The sequence below is a fragment of the Taeniopygia guttata genome, chromosome 14 (genome assembly GCF_048771995.1).
Source record: "Taeniopygia guttata chromosome 14, bTaeGut7.mat, whole genome shotgun sequence".
In the NCBI taxonomy this organism is placed as follows: domain Eukaryota; kingdom Metazoa; phylum Chordata; class Aves; order Passeriformes; family Estrildidae; genus Taeniopygia; species Taeniopygia guttata.
Window position 1 is genome coordinate 5,427,789 of NC_133039.1, and position 23,100 is coordinate 5,450,888.

At 48.0% G+C, this 23,100-nt stretch overlaps 1 protein-coding gene and 1 long non-coding RNA gene across 3 annotated transcripts; one reads left to right on the forward strand and one right to left on the reverse strand.

Moving 5' to 3' along the window:
* The first annotated feature begins 1,085 nt into the window (after positions 1-1,085).
* On the forward strand, positions 1,086-21,692 carry LOC115497245 (uncharacterized). Its single transcript, XR_012058275.1, has 3 exons — positions 1,086-1,219; positions 10,154-10,252; positions 19,335-21,692. It is a non-coding gene; the product is annotated as an uncharacterized lncRNA (long non-coding RNA).
* DHRS7B (dehydrogenase/reductase 7B) lies at positions 1,691-17,285 on the reverse strand. Of its 2 annotated transcripts, none has more exons than XM_072935696.1 (7): positions 16,994-17,285; positions 8,007-8,182; positions 6,366-6,481; positions 5,533-5,743; positions 4,805-4,897; positions 3,420-3,572; positions 1,691-3,081 (listed from the first exon to the last, which is right to left on the reverse strand). In XM_072935696.1, the coding sequence occupies exons 2-7, from the start codon at positions 8,155-8,157 to the stop codon at positions 2,876-2,878; spliced, it is 930 nt and encodes a 309-aa protein (XP_072791797.1). In that variant the 5' UTR covers positions 8,158-8,182; positions 16,994-17,285; the 3' UTR covers positions 1,691-2,875. The 2 variants fall into 2 exon arrangements, with proteins under 2 accessions (XP_072791797.1, XP_002188802.7); XM_002188766.7 differs by lacking the exon at positions 16,994-17,285 and adding an exon at positions 12,800-12,955.
* Positions 21,693-23,100: the final 1,408 nt, after the last annotated feature.

A 23,100-nucleotide genomic window follows, 5' to 3' on the forward strand; every position in this document is an offset into this window, starting at 1 on the left:
CTTTGTACAGTGGCTGAGCTCTTTCCCTCCAAGGTTAAAAGAAGCTGAGATCCAGAGCATCTATTTATAGCAACAATGTACAGTTGCCTTGGCAGAGAGGAGGCAGAGAAATGCAACTACTTCATCTTTCAGTGGTTAGGCCAGGCTGGGCACGCTGCCCTTCCACCCTGATGTGTTTCCAGAGTCCCTGCTGGCTGGATTTGTAGCCAGTGGCACATCTGCTACAGCTACTACTGCTTATTGCTACAGAAGGCCCTGAAATACCTTTGTGCTGGCCACACCAAAGGTGTTCCTGATCTTTAATGCAGGATAATTCTCAGAGCTGTTAGTTCCTTTCCTGCACCAGACCTCTGGGGTCCCGGTACCTTTTTGTGTTAAACCTCCCAGGGGTCTGGAATGATCACTATGGCAAGTTCCCTAAATGCATGGCTGGCATCAGAGACTTGAGTTAAAAATTAGCAAGTTTCCTGGGGTCTCTTATTGCAGGAGGAAAGGTGAAAAGTCAGCTGTCACAATGGGTAGGTCTGATTGAAAAACACAGCTGTTACTCCATTCTGAGGTGGAGGGGCAGAGGGGCTTGTTCTCCAGGGAATCTGTGATAATGCAGCTAAAATGCGCTTTAACATTCTGGCTGTTAGGGCTGTAACTGTTCAAGGTGACCTGGGAGAATGTGAGGAGTCTTGAGGGGTATTTTAGTGCAGGGTGAAATGGTAAAACAACTTCCAAAAATTCTCATCCATGTGGAGTGCTGCTGTATCTGCTGTCCCCACTGCCAGTAGCTCAGTGGAATCAACGGTGGCTGGGGACAAACCTCCCTTCAGAAACCCCCAGACTTTGCTGCCCCCCTGCCCATTGCTCTGGAGTGTGCAGCATTCCCCTCGTCTCAGAGAGGGAATTTACCTCCAAAGGGAATGGGTGCACTCTCAGCAACCTCCGCCTTTGAGCTTAAGCTCCCACAGTAACTACAGGAAATCCCCACACATAATTTTTCCCTCAGGCCTGATGTGTTTCACCCTCGGTGCTCTGGATGGGAACACAGAAATGCAAAGCAGCCCCTTGGTCCTTCCTGGGTAGCCACAACCTGAAACACCAGAACATGGAGCAGCTGAACAAGCCTGGCAGGAGCACTGCATTTCACCAAGAACCTCAGGATCTGAGCATGGGAAACACAAAAGGAACAGCACAACACCAACACTCCCCTTGTGGAGAGGCAGAGAAGGTAATGCCTTCCTTTCCTATCTTAACAGGAAAAAAGGTGTCTGCACACCTGAAAGCTTCACCTTGTCAAACCAACCCCAATCCAACCTTTCTGTGACACAGCTGCAGCCCCAGCCACAGGGAAGGTGGCAGAGGATGGATGTCCTGACAGAGCAGCAGCATTGTCATCAATAAGCACATCCTGGTTCTCAGAGATTATTTATAAATCTGTAGTGGTTAAGAAAAGGCTTTTGGAAGCAGAAGGTCCTGCTGAGCCTCCACACCCATATCAGAGTTTGTGTGACTAATCCTCTCTGTGGATTCACACTGTGTAAGCTAACAGGTCCCATAAAGAGGGCTGGGATAAAGCATGTTGTTCTGCAGCTACTGCTGGTACAATAGCACCTTGCAGGGATGTAAGGAAAAACAAAACCCTCCTGTTTTTCCTTCCTCTTAAGTTATGTGCTGTGAGGAGCTAGAGTAGACCAAGGGATTAATTTCACAGCAATGTAATTTATTTGTCATCAGATGTGCACTCCAGGCAGGACAAGTGAGGCAGGACACGTGGAAAATGCTAGCAAGTGCTTGGAGGTGGCAGAGGTCTGAACCTTGGTTCCTACTAATAGAGTTTATTTCAATTTTAAGATTATTTCTCTCCTATATCTGTGCAGCAGTTCCTTTTTCCTAGTGGTGCTGGTATCCCTCACATGAGGAGAAGGGGTGAGGAATGGAACATGGCACCCTTCAGGCTGTCAGGCTCCCTGAGGAGATTCCTGAACAGGCAGGTAACATTCCCCACAGGATGTGATCCTAATTAGCATCTGTGATTGCTTTAAAGCAGATGAGAACAAAGGGTCTGTCTGCTACACTCTGCACTTTACACACATGGATTCTTCTCTAGCACCAGGGAGTGCCTGGCATCCAGAGGGTCACTCCTGCTCTGAGCTGCAGGTGGCCCAGGTGTGCTGCTGTCACCTGTGCAGTGCGTCCTTGCCTTGCTGTGCTGTTCTACCCGCTCAGTGCTTCCCTGCATTCCTTGGGCTGGGATCCACAGAGCACTGTCACTGCAGAATTAACAGTCCCAGTACATCAGTAGGGCATGATTCAGACAGGTAAAATGATGCCAAATACACCCAAATTGTACATCAGTTACTTCTTTAAAAGTAGCACTGTTCTATGCTTAATTTATCAGATGACTTGGCACGTTAACAGGAAGAGGCTGTGAAGTTTCCCACTGCAAGCAGCATGTCCTGGATCAGATTGGAAGGAGTGGGAATGAGACACTGATCACAAGAGCTCCCAGCTGAGGACTGTATTTCACAGGGGTGGGGACAGCCAAGGTCTGCTCGTGTGAAGGCAGAACAGGTGGGTTTTATTTGTAGCAGGCCAGTAAAGCTGAGCATGCCTGCAGTGAGGTGAGGAGTCTCCCAGCCAGGGGCCTCCCTGGCTGCAGTGTTCCCCTGACCCCTCCCCTGCAGCCTCAGCTCTCCCCCATTGTCCAAGCACCCTTCCTTCTTCAGCTGAGGTTCCTCTTCCAGCAGTGTAAGGGAAACCAGTTCCCAGTCTCCATGCAATGGTAAACAGATTTTTGAGAAAGGATTTTCCTGCAGGAGCACCTCCAGTGATGTCCCAGCCGACTGCAGGGCCTCAGCCTCTCCCTGCTCAGGGCAGCCAAGCTCTAAGAGCCCTTTGCTTTTCTCTCCTTTTTTGCTCTGGATGCCATTAAGGTGAAGAAGAGCCTGGGGCAGAGGTTCCTCAGGTAGACAGCCAGGCAGGGGGTCAGGCCAGCCACAAGCACTTCCTTCTTCTTCTGTCCCACTGCGTTGAGAACCACCTGAGCCACCTCGGCGGCCGTCTGTCCCTCGGCCGTGGTCTTGTCCATAACTGCCAAGGGAAAGCTGAGTGAGCACCACCAGCAGCAGGTAAGCCCCCGCTGAGGTGCCCTTCCAAGGAATGCTCTGACTGCACATGGCTGCTTGCTCTGGTTTTCACTCCAGCTGTGTATGGGAGCACAGGCAGCTGTTCCTCATGGCTGGCCCTGAAGGCAATAGTTGCTGTCTGGAAAGGTTAAATTTTGGGGCTTGCTGTTCCTACCCTGCATCAAGAGTTGGTTTTTGATCCTTCAGGGCTAACCTGTGTCCCGACCAGAGGCCATGTGTTGCAAACACACCTTATAATAACATGGAGATGTTTTAGAAATAGGGCTGCAAGTGGTATCTCACCTCCATAGCGAGATCCATCCGCTGTGACAGCGTTGAGGGACAGGTTTGTCTGGATGTACCCAGGGCTCACAACTGTCACTTCAATGTCATACTGCTCCACCTCTGCTCGCAGACAGTCAAAGAAGGCCTGGGTAGCATGCTTGGAGGCAGCATCTGGAAAACAGGAAAAGGACTGTACAGCAAGGAGAAGGAGCAGGGCTGAAGGAATTTTCACTTTGTGAATGGGATTTTTACTGCAATGCAGCCACTTCTCAGCAAGAACCCAAGAGCTGTTCTCCAGCCTCTACCTTTGTTTTTGTTTAGTGAATGGCAGCAACAGGTAGTGGGAGTCAGAGGCAATTTAAGAAAACAAAATGTAAACTCAAGTTGAAAACTGGCTGGGATCCTGAACTCGGTATCACAGCCCTGCCAGAGCACTCCAGAGTGAACCCCAGCTGCCTCCCACTCCTGATAAAGGAGACCCAAAGCCTTTGGAAGGCCGAGCTGGCTGCCCTGCACGTGCTGAGCATTAGGGACTTGCAGAGCAGGTTCAGGGCTTGGCTGCACAAAGGGAACACCAGATCACACAGGCAGGCACGGCAGGGCAGCGTGGCCTAGGGCAGGATTTCCCCCCATGAAATGGCTGAGTGACATCTTTTTTTTGGCCCGTGACTGCCACCACCTCGCCAGCAGCACCAGAGCCAGCACAGGCTGCAGACCCAGCAAGGGCTGAGCTCCTGCTGCCAGATCCATGTGGCTCTGGTCGCTGTGCAAGCACCCTGGGAGCTCCTCAGAACACAATTCCTGGAGCAATTGGACCCACATCACCTGCAAAACTCATGGCTCAGACATTCCTGACCCACCCCATCACCACTCTGCTTCTGGTGTTCACTTTCAGTGATTTACAGATGCTTGTAAATGTGTGTCAAATGCTCTCATCTTAGTTCATCCATCTTAATCTCACCAATATTCCTTGTCATAGCTGATTTAGCATGAAGACTTTGCTGGATCAAGATTGTTTAGGCTTTCGTTCTGGCATTGTTTGTACTATGGAACTTCATAATTTATTAAAACAAAAAATTCTTGCCTTCTTAGAGGAGATAATGGCAGACAAATTACAAGGACAAAATACCATAAAATTATGGAATTATAGTGACTCTCAGGATAGGACTGTCAAGCTGTTTTCAAAACACATTCTCCATCCCTTAAAAACTTTAGGACAGGGCTAAGATTTTATATTTAATAGTGCTGTCAGTGGTTTGTGACCCCATTGAGGGTGATGCACAGCACTGCTTTCCCTGCACACAGCCACTTCCATGGAGAGCTAAATGTGGAAGCAGGAGCCAAGTATTTATTCAGCCTGGTGCCCCAAATATGTCTTTCCCATCTTCTGTGGAGGTACTTACATGCAGATCTGAAAGGAATGCTTATTTTGCCTTGCACGCTGCTGATGGCCACAATGTGGCCTTGTCTCCTCTTGATCATGGAGGGGAGAAGTGCTAGCAAAGGACAGAAAAGATCCATTCAGACAACAGTCCTGCCACTGCTGCTGTCAAGAATCAAAGCTTTCAGAGCACTCAGAGATGCTGAAGGGAATTACAAGATCCCTCTTCAGTGCAGGGGTTGGGACAGTGCTTGGGATGCCTCTGACTGCAGCTGTGTCTGGCAGGGAGGTTCACCCGTGAGGAGATTCCTTGTGCCAGAGGCTGCACAAGGGCTGCTGTGGTGGCTCTGATCTCCCACACACTGGGCAGCAGGATTTGCTTTTCCTGCCACCAGAACATCTTCCCATTTCCTGCAGCTGACACGCTCCAGGCTGAGCTTTTTGTGTGACCAAAGCTTCCCAGCAAAGCTGCAGCTCCACTGGAGTCCCCACCACGTTCTCCAGTGTTCTGTCAGTGCAGACAGGATAACTGTACCTCTTCCCAAGCCCCTGCCAGGCTGGAGAGGAGATGGAACCAGGGATCATCTCCAGTGGGGTATTTCCCACCCAGTCATGCCCTCAGGCCTGCCCATAACCCCAAACCTCCCTCCAGCCTGTGCTGCACCAGGTACAGTGACAAACACAAGTGAAGCTGTGCTCAGTTGTGCTGCTCTGCAGAGGCAGCAGCCAAATCCTGTGGAGCACAGGTACCTTTGGTGAGGGCTACAGGTCCAAAGTAATTTGTTTCCATCACTTTCTTATCCACGTGCAGTTCTGTGTCCACGATCATGCCTCGGAAGCTGATGCCAGCGTTGTTGATCAGGATGTCCACGTGCCCCAAGGCCTTCAGGACCTCCTCTGCAGCATTTACCACAGCTTTGGTGTCCGAGAGGTCAAACACCACAGTGTGAGGTTCGTGTGTCTGTGAATAAACTAAAGTTAGCAAAATACAGTTCAGTGCTGGGTGTGCCAGCTCATGATGGGATCCTCCAGCTCTGGAAGCACAGGAGCAGGGCCATCCAAACCCTGTGCAACTACAGTGCAGCTGTTCCACATGGCAGGAATTTATGGCAGAAGCAGGTTGTGCTCTTCCTTCTCTGCTCCTGTAGCCTGTTCCCTATCCCTGAGCCTAGGAAAGGGACAAGGGAGTACTCAAGTTTCCTGTTGTCTTATTAAAAGAAATGCATTTGAAAAAGGCAAAACATAACCCATGTGTTTTCTGCAGAAGCCAGCAGTACCTTTCTTAGCCATAGTCAGCAGGCAAAGACATAAAAAATAAGAGCAGAAATAAAGTCACTTTTCCACATTCAGTGTATGAGTTGCAGGTGTAAAGGGTCTGGACTCTGCCCTTGTGTGCTTGGGGGGGTTTTTCAAGGAATGACATGCCAGCTCAGTGTGCTATCCCAGCATCATCCCTAAGCACACAGTTGGATTTTCCCTATTGCCCAAGAGAAAAACCCAGAGGCAATTCTGTAACTTCTGTAAAAACCCAAGCAGAACGCCAGGCCACGTGAGCCCACGGCCTGTCCTGGTGCCACACTCACGTTCTTGCGGTGATTCTTCACAGCACAGAGCTCCTGCACCAGCTCCTTCAGCTTCTCACTGTCTCTGCCACAGAGCACCAGCTTGGAGCCAGCTGCATGGAAAGCTTTGGCACATTCTGTGGAAGAAGCAAGGAAGAGAGAAAAGTAGGCATGTGAATAGCAGCCAAAGGCCAGATGCACATCAGCCCTGGTGAGAGCTCCAAGTGCAGTTTGCTGGCAGGGTCTGAGGTGGCTTTACTGCTGCTGTGTGGTGGCCAGACTGATTGACAGAGAGGTCACAACCACATCCCACTCTCCTGGGACTGTGACAGACACATGATAGTGGTGAGACAGCTGCTGTGCTCACAGATACTGTGCTGGTTAGACACTGTGCTGTTCACACATTCTCCCCCTCAGATGGTCAAATTTGCCTGTGCCTCTTTAGTTTTGACTTTACACCTCTCTTAAGAGGGACCACAGTTACCTTGTGTGTGTCATCTAACACAGGTCTTAGGAGTTTCAGTTTTAATGAACACCTTCAGAGGTTCTGGGAGCCTGGGATTTAATGCCTTCATCAAGGTGGTTCTCTTCACTGGGAAAAGCCTGGAGAAGGGATGCCAGGCTATTGTCCTCCTAATTGCATGTTCCTGTTCCCTCTGGGAGCCAGAGGGACAAACTCCTTGTTTGCATAAGGGATGACAGTGGATGGCAGTGAACACACACTAATTAGAGGTAGTCTGGTGTATTAATAACTACGAGTAAGGGAAGTTGTAAAAGATCTTGCAAATTAGTCAAAAAGGGAGGAAACTTTACAGTACAGTGGTGGAAGTCTCTACACCCCACAGCACAGGCAGAGCTCCAGCTGGAAGGTCTCTCCTGGAATACTAATTTCCTCTCTTCTTGATGAGAAGTACAAGATCCTTTACCACTCCTACTCTTCGGCTGAGGCAGGCAGAGAGAACCAGTTCATCTCCTCTGGCCAGTTCCTGAACACCGCTGTCCTTAGGGACAAACTCACATGCAAAGGCAGCACCAATTAAAGCTCTATTTGTTCTATAAATGTACTCATCCTAATGAAAGGCCTTGACAGCAGACAGCACCTTGTCTTCTCTTCAAGCAGCTTTTAAGGCAATTATAGAAAGCAGAATTAGAGGATCTAGCCACTGAAGCAAAACATAAGTTTCAGCTGGAAAAAAATAGTCCCTGGTGTTAATAATGCCAAGAGCTTGACTTTAGAGTGCATGGATTTGTACCATGAGAGGTACCTTAACTTGAAGGTGAGGGACAAGGAGAAGGAGTAGAAAGTTTGGCAAAACAGCTGTAAGTACATGAAGGCAGAACGCCACATCTGTGAGGTTTTAAAGAAACAATTTGGCTTCCTGGCTTTTTCAGGATTTAGGGAAAAGACCCCTGACAGCACAAGAACAGCATCTAATTCCTTGCTTTGATGAGCTCCAGTTTATACAAGAAGAATTTCTTTAAATTTTCTGTACCAAATGCTGAGACTTCCTTGCACCCAAACCTGCACTGGCTGTGGTTGTAACTCAGGTGGGAGCTGTGTCTCTGAAAAAACTTTGAGCTCATTCCTGCTTTATTCCAAGAGCTGCTCCTGCCACAGCCCCCTGCCTGTGCTGCCCTTGGTGCCCTGCTTTGGGTCCATACCTTTCCCCAGGCCAGAGGTGGCCCCTGTGATCACCACCACAGCGTCCTGCAGGTAGGCTCGCATCCGCATCCACTGCAGCAGCCGGAACAGCGCGAAGATCCCCAGGCTGCCAAAAAGCAGCGGGATGATGACAGTGCTTGTGAAATCCATGAGCTTTCCCTTCTGAACTGTCTTCCTAGAGCCACAGGATGAAAGGAAAGAGATCATTTCACCATAAATAAAATGAGCAAAGGCCCGAATGAAAACTACTTTGAAATTATTCTTCTTAATCCTGCCTTAGACCACCAATAAACCACCAAGGTACCTCTGTATCTTCAGCAGATTTTCTCATCCCTTCATTTAGGTTTTGGAAAGTTCGTATCAGTACCCAATTTTAAGCAGTGAAATAGTAATGTGAACATCCCAGCAGGACACTTGGCATTGCATCCTGTCAGCTGTCATGTCACAAACTTGGGTTCAGGGATGTTGTTCCCATGTTTTGCCCTAAATTCACCCTCTTGTGATGAAGTTCCTCAGGGCTGGGATATTTCTCCACATTCTTCTGATTGTATAAAACTGTTCCGATTTCTCTAAAACATCTAGTACCAGAGTATCTACAAGCCAGAGATCAGTGACTGTGTATTATCCCAGATGGATATAAGCCAGTCTGCCTTTTGGAGGCTCCAGGTTTTCTCTCTGAGCCAGTAATTTGCTTAACACACTGAAATCTCATCCTGGAATTGGATTCTGATACCAAGGCATAGCCTAATCTCCTTGCTAAGCCATTCCTTCAAGGGAGTAGTTTATGTGACCGCTCACTAAGGGCCAAAGAGCAAGTGGGACTTCTGTGAAAAGGCCACTGATTTTCCCTCTGTATATCCCTGAGCTTTTATCAAAGCTTGATGTAAGAGTGAAGATAATTACGGCCCCTTCCTCAAATCTTCTGGCTCACACACGAAATCAGAACCAAACATCAGGGTATTTTCCCTTCCCTTCTTCCTTCTTGTGCACGCAGAGTTTGAATTCTTGCAGCCTGAACTGCAAGACAGACCTTTAATGGGAAGATACTGGGAAATTCTGGGCACACAGCTTGGGCTCCTTCAAACAAAAGGAGAGCATGAGAAGCAGGAAACAAGAGGTAACTACAATGCTAGGGCAGAATTCAGTGTCACTGAGGAGGACTGAGGGGATGGCAGAGGTTCTGCATGCCATGGAACAGAGCTAATGTGGAAAATGTCAGGCTCTTCCAGATATCCATCAGGGGCTTGGAGAGAATTCCTCAAATAGCTGCTCAGTGAACAGCTTGCTGAAATAGTAGTGAACTGAATAAAATAAGTATTTCTGGAGGTACAGCTGGAACACAGTAAAATAACACATAAAGACAGCCCTAAATAAACTTGGCAAGGTCAAAAAACAAAGCCATCAAGTTAGAACACAACTCTTCTTGGGGTTCTTTGGAGCTTCCCATTCCCAAAGAGACTCGTGTGTGTCTCAAGTCCTTCCTGGTGTGATCCACTGTGGATAATGCAGGGAGGCATCAGAACAGCAGCTCCCCCGGGCACAGGGAGTGTGCCAGTGGGAAAGCAGAAAAACAAAAGGAACATTCAGCAAAGCATCTTCTTCCCCCACCCCTGTGCTGAGGGAGTGCACACAGGGTGTACTCTGCACTGGTTTGCAGCCAGGGACTGGGACAGTTCATTTGGCATAAGAGAATCGATCTTCCCTAAAACAATTCCTGGGAAAGAGATGTTTTGGCACAAGGCCACTGGATTTTCAGGCTGGATGGGAAGGTTCTCCTGACTGGTTCTGCCTTCTTAATGATTCCCCTTTTTTTGTTCTCTCAAATGTCTCTTGAGATTCACAACACGAGGTGTGGGCAGGCACAGCAGGTGCTGTGCTGACACTGGGCATACAGGACATTCTGGAATCCAAAAAAACCCTCAGCCCACGTTTAAGCCCTGCCATTATTTCCAAAGTGGGAGCTGGCAGGTGCAGTGGCACTTCCTTCACGAAGCACTGGAAAAATCTGGCCCTGCTGTGGATTCAGTGAAATGCAGGTGAAAAGGTCACTTTGCTGACACCTCTCTTAACTACAGCACACTGAGATCTGAAAAATATTTCTAATGTTTTATTGTATTTCTTTCCTTTTTCTCCATGTTATACACAGGAACTGGGCAGATTTGCCCGAGGGCTGCAGCAAACCAAGAACCCAGGCAGGAGCAACACCCTACTCTGGCAGCTTCCAGGCTGGAGCCTGAACCAACAGGTAGCAGCTCTGGGGAGGGAAAAAAGGAAGGGGGAAGAGAAGGGAGAGGAGCAAGAGAGGATTTGCCAATCAGAGATGTAAATCCCTTTATATTTTATATATTTTTTATATATTTTTTTATATATTTTATATATATTTTATATATAAATATATACATTTTAATATAAACTTATTTTTACATATATATTTTATATACATATATATTTTACATCTATTTAATATATATTTTATATATTTTTATATATAAATATATATGTAAATAAATTATATAAAAATATATAAAATATGTATTTTACATATATTTATTTATAAAGATAAATATAATATATAATTTTATATATTATATATACTATATAATATATAATTTTATATATGACATAATATATACTATATAATATATGATTTTATATAATATATATTTTACGTGTACAAATATATAGGTTTACATATATCTAATATATAAACATATAAAATATAATTATATTATTATTGATATATTATACAATATATTATTATATACTATATTGTATTATATAATAATATATAATATATTTTTTTCTGGGGGGCATGCAGATGCAGTCCCTTCTTCCAAGCTGCTCAAAAGGCCTCTTAAAAAAACCCCAAAACAAAGAAAATCTCAGTTCAGTCAGATTTGAGAGAGAGGACAACCCAGCTGAATAAATTATTTGGGACAAAAGAACTTCTGTGGCACTTCAGACCTACAGCAGCAAGTTTTGCTTTCATTTCATGCCCTGCTTCTATCACAAACCCAATTTTGGGTAACAGTGAAGAAGCCAAAGCTCCCAGAGCAGAAAATGCTGTGTCACATTAAAATGGGGGTGAGGGTGGGGATGGGGTGCACACGGAATTTGAGATGAAATTACTTTCTCAGGCCTCCTGCTGGGAGGTCTGAGAGCCCACATTCACCTTTTCTCATTAATTTGGGTATTCACACTGGAAAAACCTCTGTTATTAACAGGTAATGTTTATTACACCAGGGTTTCACTCTGGGACAAGCCACTGCTCCTTAACTGGTGCAAAGCAAGTCCTGTAATTCCCAATTCTCCATCCCAAGGAGGATTGGAACATGCAGGTTATTGGAGAGCAGAAATAAGAACACTGATATTGTGAGCAAATACAGGTGATAGGAAACTTTCTGAAAGCTTCCCATAGAATAAATCACATTTATCCAATTAAAAATAAACCCAGGACTTTCCCCTTAAAACAAAACTGGGTGTTCTCCTACAAAAGGAGCTGGTTTCTGAAGGAACAAGGATATTCATTAATAAGGGTGCAAAGATGAGATCCTAAAGAACCAAACCCCTGGAAGGTTCCCCAAACAAGGGGAGGAATAAAAGTGACTGTGGAGCTGCAGGCTCCCAGAATCACATTGTCCTTTAGGTGACAAGTGGCACCAGATGGGAGGCTGCAATCCCAAATCCAGCGGCTGGGGGGATAAAAGGAAAGGAAAAAAACCTGGTTTTCCTAAGGAACAAAGCCCAGCCCCTCCAGGCTGGAGTGAGGGCTTTAGTGTGAAGAAAGCACAAGGTCCTACCTGAGAAGGGGCTCACTTGCAGTGACTCTGAGCTGGAGCTGCCTCGGAGCTGCAGCAGGACAGCCCCGAGTTAAATCTGGAAATGGCAGGGAGCCAAGAAGTGTCCAAGGCCAGCTGAGCCTCTAAAAACAAACCTTGGGAACACAGGCTCTGACCTTTCCAGGGGAGGGGGAATTTAACCCCCAGACTGAGAAGACAGAAGTCAACTCAAACTTCTGAAAGGAGTAAAAACTCCTCAGGAGAAATGCAGCAAATGGACAGGGAGCAGGAGAACAACAGCCCAGCTGGAATTCCCAAAAGCAAGGAGGATCACCTGAAGGGTCACCCTCTGCTGGATCTCAGCATCCTGCCGAAGTTCTTCAACTCATGGTGCAGCAGCAGGAGAAAAAAAACGTGTTTGCAGCACCCAAAAAACAGCGTGGACTTGAGGAATTATCTGCTCTGCCAGCTGGTCTAGGGGAAGGTGTTGTTGTGCAGGGCAGGGCTAGAACGAGATGGGATTTAAAGTCCTTTCAACCCGAGCCGCTCTGGGATTCTGTGAAATCCTTTTCTCATTATCTTCCTGCCACTTTTACTCCGGTACAAACTGGAATTCCGCCCTCCCACGCGGAATTCCTCCGCTGGTGTTTGGGACAGAAACAAGGGCGGCCTGATCAGAAAACCGAAACATTTGTTGTTCCAAAAAAAGCGTTTTGCAGACCTTTACCAAATGAACAGCCACCTAAAGCTCCGTGAGAACACGACGGCGCTGTGTCCCTGATTTATTTCGAATTAGGTGGATTTATTTAGAATTTGGTGTTTCACGTCGCTCCCAGCGGTGAACTCTGCCCGGGGAGCGCCGCGTGTCCCTGCGCGCCCCAGCGCCGCGCTCCCCCAGGCTCTCCCGCATTTCCCCGAGCCGCGCAGCGCCCGGCCCCTCCCGGGTGTCCCTCTCTGTCCCTCCCTGTCCCCTCCTGTCCCCTCCTGTCCCTCCCTGTCCCCTCTGTCCCCACCTGGCCGCCGCCGCCGCCGTCACCATGGCCACCACCGGAAGTGGGCCCGGAGCATTTCCGCCCGCACTCCGCTCCTTAGTGTCGCCAACCGGAAGTTGCTTCCGGAGTACAGCTGCCCTCACCAGTCCTCCCACCTGTGCCACCCGGCCGGAGAGCGGCGATGCCAAGCAGAGGTTCCGCCCTCTCGCGGTTCCCCCCAGTGTGGGCATCGCCCTCAGGCTCAGAATCCCAAAATCCCGAAGGGGTCAGGCGGGGAGGGACTGTGAGGTGTGGTTTGAGCCTTCCTGCTCAGCGGGGCCGTCCCAGAGCGCGGCACAGGATTGCATGGCGGCAGCGCTGGAATATCCCCATGGAGGGAGGGAGGCTCAGCCTCTGCTCAGGGCTCGGGGAAATTTCTTCTCATGTCCAGGTGGAACCTCCCGGGCATCAGCTCCTGCCCATTCCTCCTGTGCCATTGCTGGGCCCCACGGAGCCGGTCCTGGTCTGTTCTGAGCCCTCCCAGAATTGCCAGCAGTGGTCACTGCTCATTGCTGGTTACACCCACGGAATTCTGTCCTCTTTGGTCTCTCCACATGAGAAAGCTGAAAGTCAGAAACAATCACAGAAAAAGCTCGGTTGGAGGGGTCACCGACTCCTGACCCTGCACAGGACGTCCCCAAAATCCATCCTGAGAGTGACACTGGCACAGGACACCCCCAAAATCCCACCCTGAGAATGACACTGGCACAGGACACCCCCAAAATCCCACCCTGAGAGTGACACTGGCACAGGACATCCCCAAAATCCCACCCTGAGAGTGACACTGGCACAGGACACCCCCAAAATCCAACTCTGAGAGTGACACTGGCACAGGACACCCCCAAAATCCCACCCTGAGAGTGACACTGGCACAGGAAAATCCCAAAATCCCACCCTGAGAGTGACACTGGCGCAGGACACCCCCAAAATCCAACTCTGAGAGTGACACTGGCACAGGAAAATCCCAAAATCCAACTCTGAGAGTGACACTGGCACAGGAAAATCCCAAAATCCAACTCTGAGAGTTAAACTGGCACAGGACACCCCCAAAATCCCACCCTGAGAGTGATATTGGCACAGGACATCCCCAAAATCCCACCCTGAGAGTGACACTGGCACAGGACACCCCCAAAATCCAACTCTGAGAGTGACACTGGCACAGGACACCCCCAAAATCCAACTCTGAGAGTGACACTGGCACAGGAAAATCCCAAAATCCATCCTGAGAGTGACACTGGCACAGGACAGGACTGTGCAAGGCGTGACTCTGAGGAAGAGCAGTAAATTCCTTTAGGAGAAAAGAGACATTTTTGCAGAATCTCTTCCAAATACATGATGAGGAAAAAACCCCAGATTTCTCTGATTTTCCAAGAGCTCTGTGCAGAAATGGGGCCCGGATGAGCTGCAGGCTGTGCAGATTTAAATCCCCTGGCACTGAAAAGGGCCTTGGGGCGTTGCCAGGCTGTGGCACAAACCTGGCTCCAGTGATCCCAAAGTCCAAAAGTGTCAGAACTCTTGCCCTGAGGAAGGAAAGGCACAGGGAGTTCCCCTTAGTGAAGGTTTTTGTGAGCAGAAGGGACATTTACAGAGCAGTCAGAGATACTGAAATGTTTCCAAGTTCATCCCAGAGGTCTTTCACTGTGGACAGCAGCGAGATAAAGGACAGCTTTTTGCAACAGTTCTTTGAAAGATGGTAAAAAATCATCTATTTTTATGGTAACTTTTTTCTGCTTCTCTCTTCTAATAGGGAAAACACTGAAATTAATTCAAAGCTTCAGTGCTGGTTCATTATTAGTAAAGGATCAATATTTCAGGGAAAATATGAGAAAATAATTCAAAATCTTCCTAAAAATTACTGTCTGAAAGGAAGATGATAATGCATTTTTTGACTTCAGGGACAATATGTAATGAAATTGAAGAATCAATAATTTTATTTACACAAATTAAATCGAAAAATAAAACCCAGAAGAAGTTAGTTTATGTCATGGCAGCCTTACTGGGAGCTGTGGTTGGTTCAATCTCCTGAAAACCAGAGCTGGAAAAAGCCATTTCAGTCCTTCTTTGCCACCCAAGTGGGGCAGCAGGAGCTGGAGCTTAACGGACAGGACAGCAGTGAGCTGAGAGCTCTGCCCAAGCTGCTCTGGTGATTCACCTGGGATCAACCAGGTGTTAATTTTAACAGGAATTCTCTCTCCCCAGACTGGCAGATGCTGGCAGAGTTGATTGAAACCAAGTGCCCAGCAAGCCACACAGCAAAGGCTCAGACTGGAGCTGCAGCTGGAGAGGAAAAGTCAGTGAAGTAAAGCTTGACTTTGTTGCTTTGATTGGGATTCCATTTTCTTAGGTTAATCTAATGTAATTAGCAAGAAATTCCCCTCTGATTGAAAGCTGCTCATTGACACATCATGCACTGGGATTAAATGATTTACTGATGTCAAATGTCTTTGTTCTCAGAACCATTAGTGAAGGCTCTCCCCCAAATCCAGGACTGGTTTGCAGACTGTGCAAGCCCCAACTGGTAAATGTTGGCATAATCTAAAACTATGCTTGTTGTTTTTATTTGCACTCAAATCTCTTTTCTTTCTCATTTTGTCAGGCCACAGCTGCAGAGGGCTGGAATCCTTTGAGCATGTTAACACTTCCTTGACAAACATCCTGCTGTTCTGTGGCTGCCCTCTTGCAGTGCAGGAGCTCTTTCTTGAGCAGGAGAGAAGAAAAAAAATCTCCAAACTCAAGGATTTGAGTTTGCACTTTTGTTTAGTGACATTTGCTTTACTGCAATCACTCAGTGCAGATCTGCAGCCTTTTAACCCTAATCTCTAGGGCAGCAATTTTGTCCCCTAGCTCCATTGGGCTCTTATTTATCACTTTTTTCCCCCCCACCAAGGAGTATAAAATGTAGCTTCTTTCTGTAAGAAGAGCTTTGCTTACCCTAAAAGCAAAGATCTGGGCAAAAATCCCCACAGGGTAACAAAACCCTTCCCTAGGGAAAACATCCTTGAACTAGATTGTACTGAGAGCTCCCAGTTTCACAGTGCCTGTGGCTGGAAAATGTAAATGTTCAAAAGGCTGTGGCAGGATTAAAGATTTTCTCGTCTCAGCCTTTCATACAAGGGTGCAGACTCTCGTCCTCTCCTCCTTGCTCCCATAATTGGAGTCAATGAAAACATTCTAGGGTGGTAGGGGGGAAAAAACACCAGACCAGGATGGAAAACAGAAAAATAAGGGCTTCTCAGGACTTTTCCAGTTCTTTGCCCCTGCAGCTGTTTGCAGATTTCCCTTCCAGACAGTGACCCAAGAAGATGGTCTTAACTTTTGCCTCAGTTATAGTTCTGGTTTGGAACTGGGCTCTGACTCAAGGACATCAAACTCCTTTCAGAGAACTCTTTCTGGGTGCTTGGTCACTATTTCTCTCAGCTCTCGTCTCTGGGAGAATTTTGCTGCAGGTTCAGTTCATTGCAGTTCAGGTTTTTTCCACCACCTGAGTATTATATTTCTTTTCCAGCTATTTTCTCTAAGGTTTGTTTGTAATTACTGTCTCCTCCAGAGCCTGCACTGCAGCATTTCCCAGCTCAGTGTGAGAACAGTGTAGACTTAGTGAAACTGCATTTCTGATGTGTGATCGTGCTGCAAATCCCCAATCCTTGCAGATAACCCAAGAGCTGGGGAAGAGGGAGAGGCAGCAATATCCTCTCCTCCTGCAGCTGAAGATCCCCACCACCACTTTAATGGAGCTGAAGCTTCCAGGGGAGAGAGTGATGTTTTGTCACACACAGAAATGGCAAAGCTGAAGTACCATTCCCATAAACAGATGCTAATTGTGGTTGTTTTAATTGATGAGAGGACAGTTCAGGCCAACTGTATAGAAGTATTTCCTACCTGCAGCTTTACTGCTCTCAGGATCTCCAGCCCTGTCCTTCCCTACTGCCTTTACTTCTTGGTTTGGAGGGGGAGAAGCAGGTACGGGCTGGGCCCCCAAGAGCTGTAAAGGCGCAGGCACATCTGCAGAGGAGTGAGAGCCCACCCCTCTCTGGGTTTTGGTGGGTCAGGAAGGAGTTAAATGACAGCAGAGGGAGAGGCTGTGCTATTGTTCAGGCATCCCTGGGTCCAGGGTGGCTGATCTCTATTCCCGGATCTGCCTCCGGCTTCCTGCACGACCTTGGACCGCTCACTTACCTTTTCTTTTCCTTAGCTCCCAAACTACAACATGGAAATCCTTCTCTTCCTGTGGTGCCTCGTTCCCTGCGGGTTTCAGGGGGGCTGAGGTTCTCCGGTGGGAGATGAGGGGAGCAGAGGAACGCTTTTCCTCTCAGAAAGATTTAAGGAGAGGGCAAATTTTGGGGCATGTTCCTGTTGGTTCAGGTCCAGCACGGGCTGTGCATATTTGGGTGATATTTGGGGTTTTTTAGCAGCAAACTTGCGGTGAAAAGCAAATGTTGGTGCAGCTGCCCAGAGCGCTGCCAGCTGCAAGGAGCCTGTTCTTCACTAGGTGGTGCTTTCATCAAAGATTTGGATAACCGCAGTTCTTTCTGCACAGAATTTCCTAATTTTTCTTCCCCAGTCTCCATTCCTGCCCCCTTTTCTGTGCTTTAACACCACGGGGGACACTTAATGATGCTGGATATCGAACAAGGCAAATCTGTGGTACTGCAGGCTCCAAGCACCCACCAGCCTGCCGGGCTCCCGGGCTTTGGGGTTTGAAGTGTGGATCAGTGCTGCTGGGCTGTGGCAGAGAATTGAATTCTTTCCGTGTTTTCTATTCCCATAAGGAAAAGGCTTCAAAGAGCAGGTCCCCTCCCCCTCTCTGCTGGTGAAGGGCATTTAGGGAAGCTGGGAAAGAAATCCAGCCCTGACAGACGCATTTATTTAACAAACCACTGCCTTTCCCTACCTTAGCAGAGGACTGGGTTGGTTTTTTTTAAAAAGGGATTGCTGCTTTTATATCTATCTTTGTATTCAGGAGATGGTTACCTAGCCAAGGTCATTGCTGCTGCATGCGTGGATCGAGCAGCGAGCCATCGTCCTCTTCTTGAGCGACCACTGCTTTCAGTGGGGCTCCCCCAAGGAAAAAATAGGAATTGGGCTTGGATCTGGCCAGCACAAGGTCCCAAGCTGCTGAGAAAGCCACAGGAACAGCGTCCCCTTTTGCAGCGGCAGCAGAGGAGCTGAATGAAGCAGTAATCAAACATTTCCTGTGCAGACATGCACGGGGCTGGGCTGGGCTGTGACAGCCTGTTCCCGGCACTCCAATCCGCCACACACAGGGAGAACCGGGGGCCCCGCCACGTCTCCCCGAAGCTGTGGCCACCCTGGGGATGTTCCCTGCAGCCCGGTGTCCCCTGGGTGCCAGGCTGCTGTGCCAGTGCCTGCGGGCATCCCGGCGGGTTCCCGGCGCGGTCTGGCAGCATCAGTGAGCGGGGTGGGGCTGGGTGGCTGCTCTGAGCCTACAGCCACAGCCAGAGTCACAGCCCGGCATCCCGGTGCTGTCCCCGGCATCCCGCTGCTGTCCCCGGCACCCCGGTGCTGTCCCCGGCATCCCGCTGCTGTCCCCGGCATCCCGCTCCTGTCCCCGGCACCGCCCCGGCCACGGCTGCCAGCGCCAGGGCGCTGCGTTGGATCCCCGCATGGGCCATTCCCCCCTCTCGGGCTCGCTGATCCTCGTGGGTCCCCCCCAGCTCGGGATATTCTGGGGTTCTGTGTCCGCTGGCGAGGCTCGCAGCATCCCGCTCCTGACGTTCAGGATGTGTGGCAGCGATGTCCCCACAGCAGGGACACAGCCGGACTGCGGAGTGACACAAACCTCCTCTCGGGACCAGGAGCTGACACGGATTTCTGTGGCATTCCCCTGTTAGCGTCCCACTGCACAGGCATTTGTTCATCATTGTGGGGATATTGATGCTGACCAAACCCTGACCCTGCATCGCACAGAAATTCGCCCAGAACTGCGGGGTTCGGGCTCGTATGGCGAGTGACAAGGGGGGACAGGGCATTTCCTCACCTCTGTTCCATCTGGAGAGCAAACCCCTCTCCCAGCCCCTCCTGCCTGACAGGGAAGGGGTTTGGTGACCCGGGCATCACTGGCACATACAGATTTTTTTCTGTTTTCCCCCTGAAATGTGCTCGTTTTATTGTTTTCCTCCGATGGAATTTGCCAGCGTGTCCCACATTATGTGGCTCTGAGATTTAAAAGCAACATACCTGTGTGGGGGAGAGAATGAGTGATTTTCACTGTGCAAGCTGGCTCTTCCTTGCCTCCTCCCCTCTCCCCACATCCCCATGTGCTATGGAGCCAGCTGCTCCCGGAATAGTTTGGGAATGAAATGTCACCATTTGAAACTGGTGAGTCACACTTTTGGGAGGAGGGGAGGAGAGAATCTGAAATCTTGCCGTGTGGCAGAGCGTCTCCTGGTGAGTACAGAGAGATTTTTAAAACCACAGACTCCCTGATGATGGAGTTGAGGGGTTTTGAACGGAGGCTGCTGGGTGTGTCCACACTGTTGTTTTTTTTTTTTTTTAGGAGGATCTCAAAATCTTCTGCAGACTTGAATTTTCTTCCTCACCTTGCCCACTGCAGCTGGATGCTGGTGCCTCCTCCAGCAGCACTGGGTTGTATCTGACTACACACCTACAGTGACTCTCTTAATTAAGTCTCCCGCACTGCTGCGGGGTGTGTAATTACACTGAGACCTGACTTAAGCATCCACTCGAGGGACTAACAAAAAGAATTCTTTACCAGAGCAGGGAGGAACAGAACTTTACTGAATAAATTTTTAAAAATATATTTTAGGGAAAGTTTATTAAACAAGGGAGGGTAATTATCTTGGTTTTTCTTTCTCCCAAAATAAGGATGATGCCTTTAATATACTGAGCATTAACATAATCAGCTTTTCTTTTTCTACCAAAAGCATATTTGAGAAATTCTGTCTTTTAACAGATATTACTATTAAAAAGTGTCAATTAGTGCAAATGGTGGCAATGATCTAACAAAATGAACTACTGTTTATCAGCAGCTCAGCAGTTTTTCCTCTCTGCCCAAGCCCAATGACAGATTTTTTTAGCAAAAGGGCAGCATTCAGGATTGCAGTTTTAGGGTGCTATAATCAGCCATTTCCAGCACTCCACCTGGCAGCTTGGCCTCGCAGGTACCAAGAACGGTGCCTCTGGAGGTAGCTGTAACACTAATGCTGCCTCCCAAGGAGATGTAGCAGTTCCAGGAGGATGGATTTTGGCTGTTGCTGCCCCAGCTGGCTGTCAGAGGTCCCAGTCCTGCCCCCGAGGTGGCAGCTGGGCTGTGCATCCCCACACACAGCCCAGGGTATTCATCCAACCCAGCAATTATTTCAGGTTCTGTTGCTATTCCGAGCACTGTGGTGACACGGAGAGAAAAAGATGTGCCACCCATCCTGCAGCCCCAGTGATCTCCAGCTGAAGGACAGGGAGAGGCTGGAAATAGGAATATCAGAAATAGCTCCCAGAGGGGCTGTCAACCCTCAGGTCCCACCTTCAGTGGCATTCTGAGTTCATGCTGTGAGTAAAACTCCCAAATTTCTCACCAAGCTTGCAGTGAACTTGGTGGGGATTTTGCAAGCATAAGGCCCTGGAGGGTTTTATGCCATCTCTGCTTTATTTGGAAGACTGAGCTCAGAGCAAGATTTTATGAAGTGTACATTTCTATCTCAAATTCTAGATAGCTTTAACTAGAAACCCACATCCTCCATTGTCACTGGATTTGACAGAAAACCCTGGCTGCAGAAATTTGCTGCAGAGCCTCTGATTTTCTTTAATACAAAATAAAACAGCTTCAGACACAGCCTTGAAAAGTCAAATCCACGTGCTAGTCCACATACATTTTCTCAGCAGAAAAGCCTGTTTATTCTCTTAAGTGTATCACTGTTACCCTTTTTTCTTAACTCAGACTGTCACAGTGATTTTGCACTGCAGAGCTCCACAGAGTCCAACCAGCAACGCTGCAGGAGCTGAAAGTTGCAGCAGCAATGCAGGAGTGAGCCAAGGAGCCAGGTCAGAAACGGGAACCCCTCTGGGTACCTGCTGCACCCTCAGGTGTGAACTTGGAGCTATTCCAAACCAGTAACTCCTAAGAGATGGGAATGTCAGTGGATCATCAATTCTGAGCTATAATGACAGCATTTTAGTGCTTGATATTGTCTTCCCTCTGTTTGTTCTAGCATAGGTGTCTGCCTGCTAGGTTTAGCTCCCCAGATTCCTGATGGGGATTCCCTTTAGCCTGCAGCTTCCTGCAGATAATTCCCATGATAATGCTGGCAATGAGCAGTGTAAATACTCCCTATGGAAAAAGCAGCTTGTTTCTCAGAATGAGGTTATTGTCCTTTCAAATAGAGTAACAAAAGACAAATTTACTGAGTATACAACTCACTGAAGTACTGCGTCTTTCATAGCTATGTGATGATTTCTTTAAAACTTGATGGATTTTTGCCCAAATCAAAGGATTTTGTCTCATCAGCTACAGTGGGATTTCCTAGAGGGCCTGAGACAACACATCCTCAGCCACTTGGACCTTGGCTAAACTGATACATAATGTGTGGAAGTCTTCTCAACAGGAACAAGCAACATGGGAAGGCCAAGATTACCACTGATCTGGTTTGGGGAAAAAAAAAAGAAAAAGACAACTGAAATGACGTTGGACATTCATTAGCAAAGCATTGTCAGAACACAATAGAAGAACAGACAAAAGCCAGTCCAGATTCTGTGGTATTTCCTAAAGGGCTCCCTCTGGCACACAGCTATTCCCTGCCAATCCTTCTGTATTGTTTTTGATAATGAATAGAAGCTGAACAGATGATTGTTGTATTGTCCACTAAGTGATTCATTTACATTAAATAGTGCTCCAAAAGTAGGCTTTGGGTGGACTTTTTTAGTCACTTCAGTTATTTATTTATACAGTTTAATTACTGTCTTGTAACTCTCCACTGTAATAATTATTTCCTGATTGCTTCAGCTAAATTACTCCTCTGAAGTCAGTGGTCCAACAAGCTCTGACATGAGAAGCAGCCTCCATGCATTTTCAAATGAGCTTAATTTTGAATGGCCACCTCCAGGGAAGTGCTCCTGGTTTGGGAAGGTGCTGAGATTCTTGAGCACCTGCAGGTCCCTGGTGTCCCTGGTGCCTGGCACTGAATGAAGCAGAAACTTTGCTGGATAAACCATCTCAGTTCCATGAATTTCCATGTTAACCTCTCAACTCCTGCTATATCTTCACCAAGGTTCTTGATTGACCCAGTGCTTCCATTGCAATTTCAGACTTGTCTTACAGAGGTCAAAAGTTTTGGTTTGGTTTGCAAATGTGACAGATGTCATGTGCTTGAGGGTATATTGTTGGAGAAGAACTTCAGTGTGAGAAGATGTTTAGCCCTGAATCCACATCCAGGACTGCATGACCACTAATTTGGATGTACTGAAGGGCTCTTTGATGGCTGAAGAATTCGAGGAAATCAACACTCCAGGCCTTTTCATCTCCTGTTCTCTGAGAAGCTGCATGACTTTGCTGAGTGGCTGTAGTTACATTTCAAATTCCCTGATTTTGCAGTTATTCTCTCTTCCCTATTCCATGTACAAGGCAGGGAATCAGCGATGCAGAGAGAGGAAGGGAACAGTCCCAACAGTGTTGAGTTGTCCATGTAATGTGGCCCCAGTTTAAACCTCCCAGGGCAGAGCAAGGCAGCCTTTGCAGGCTGACATTTCCTCAGTCCCCTCTCCTTCCATTTCGGAAAAACAAACTTGCCAACCCTGTGCCAAGATCCCAAAGAAAGAACAGAAGTTTGTTTTGAAGAGTTTAGATGCCTGTACCTGCCAAAATGAGGCAAGATTGACTTTTGCAACTAGTTTCCTATCAACTCCCCAGCCAAATGAACACAGAGGACAAGAACATTCCAGTTCTACTGTAGCCTTCCAGTTCCTTGCCATTCCCTACTGCTCTGGCTACAGAAAGTGGGCAGAAGCTGCTGTGTGACTATCTAAATTTTAGATTTCTGTTTGTGTCACATTTTTGTTGCCCAGCTTCAGAAACTGCCTTTACCTGGCCTGTGATTAAAGCAAATTACCCTCCCTCAGGATCTGCCTGAGCTTCAGCCTCCATTTGGGTTATGTGGCATCATCATCAACCCAGATGAGACTCAGCAGACACAGAAATAAAACCATCCCTCCCTCTGCATAAACCCACAAAGCACTGCCAGGGTTTCCCCTGCTGGCTTCCACTTTAACCCTGCAGCGTTGCTCTCCCCGTGTTCCTGCTCTCCCAGGGGCCT

Excerpts from the sequence above, each read along its gene's own strand:
- DHRS7B (XM_002188766.7), bottom strand. The coding sequence starts at position 12,825 with ATGGTGACGGCGGCGGCGGCGGCCAG. Across the intron at positions 5,744-6,365 it reads TGAAGAATCACCGCAAGAAC|ACACACGAACCTCACACTGT; the intron begins GTGAGTGTGGCA and ends GTTTATTCACAG. Across the intron at positions 3,082-3,419 it reads GGATGGATCTCGCTATGGAG|TTATGGACAAGACCACGGCC; the intron begins GTGAGATACCAC and ends TTCCCTTGGCAG.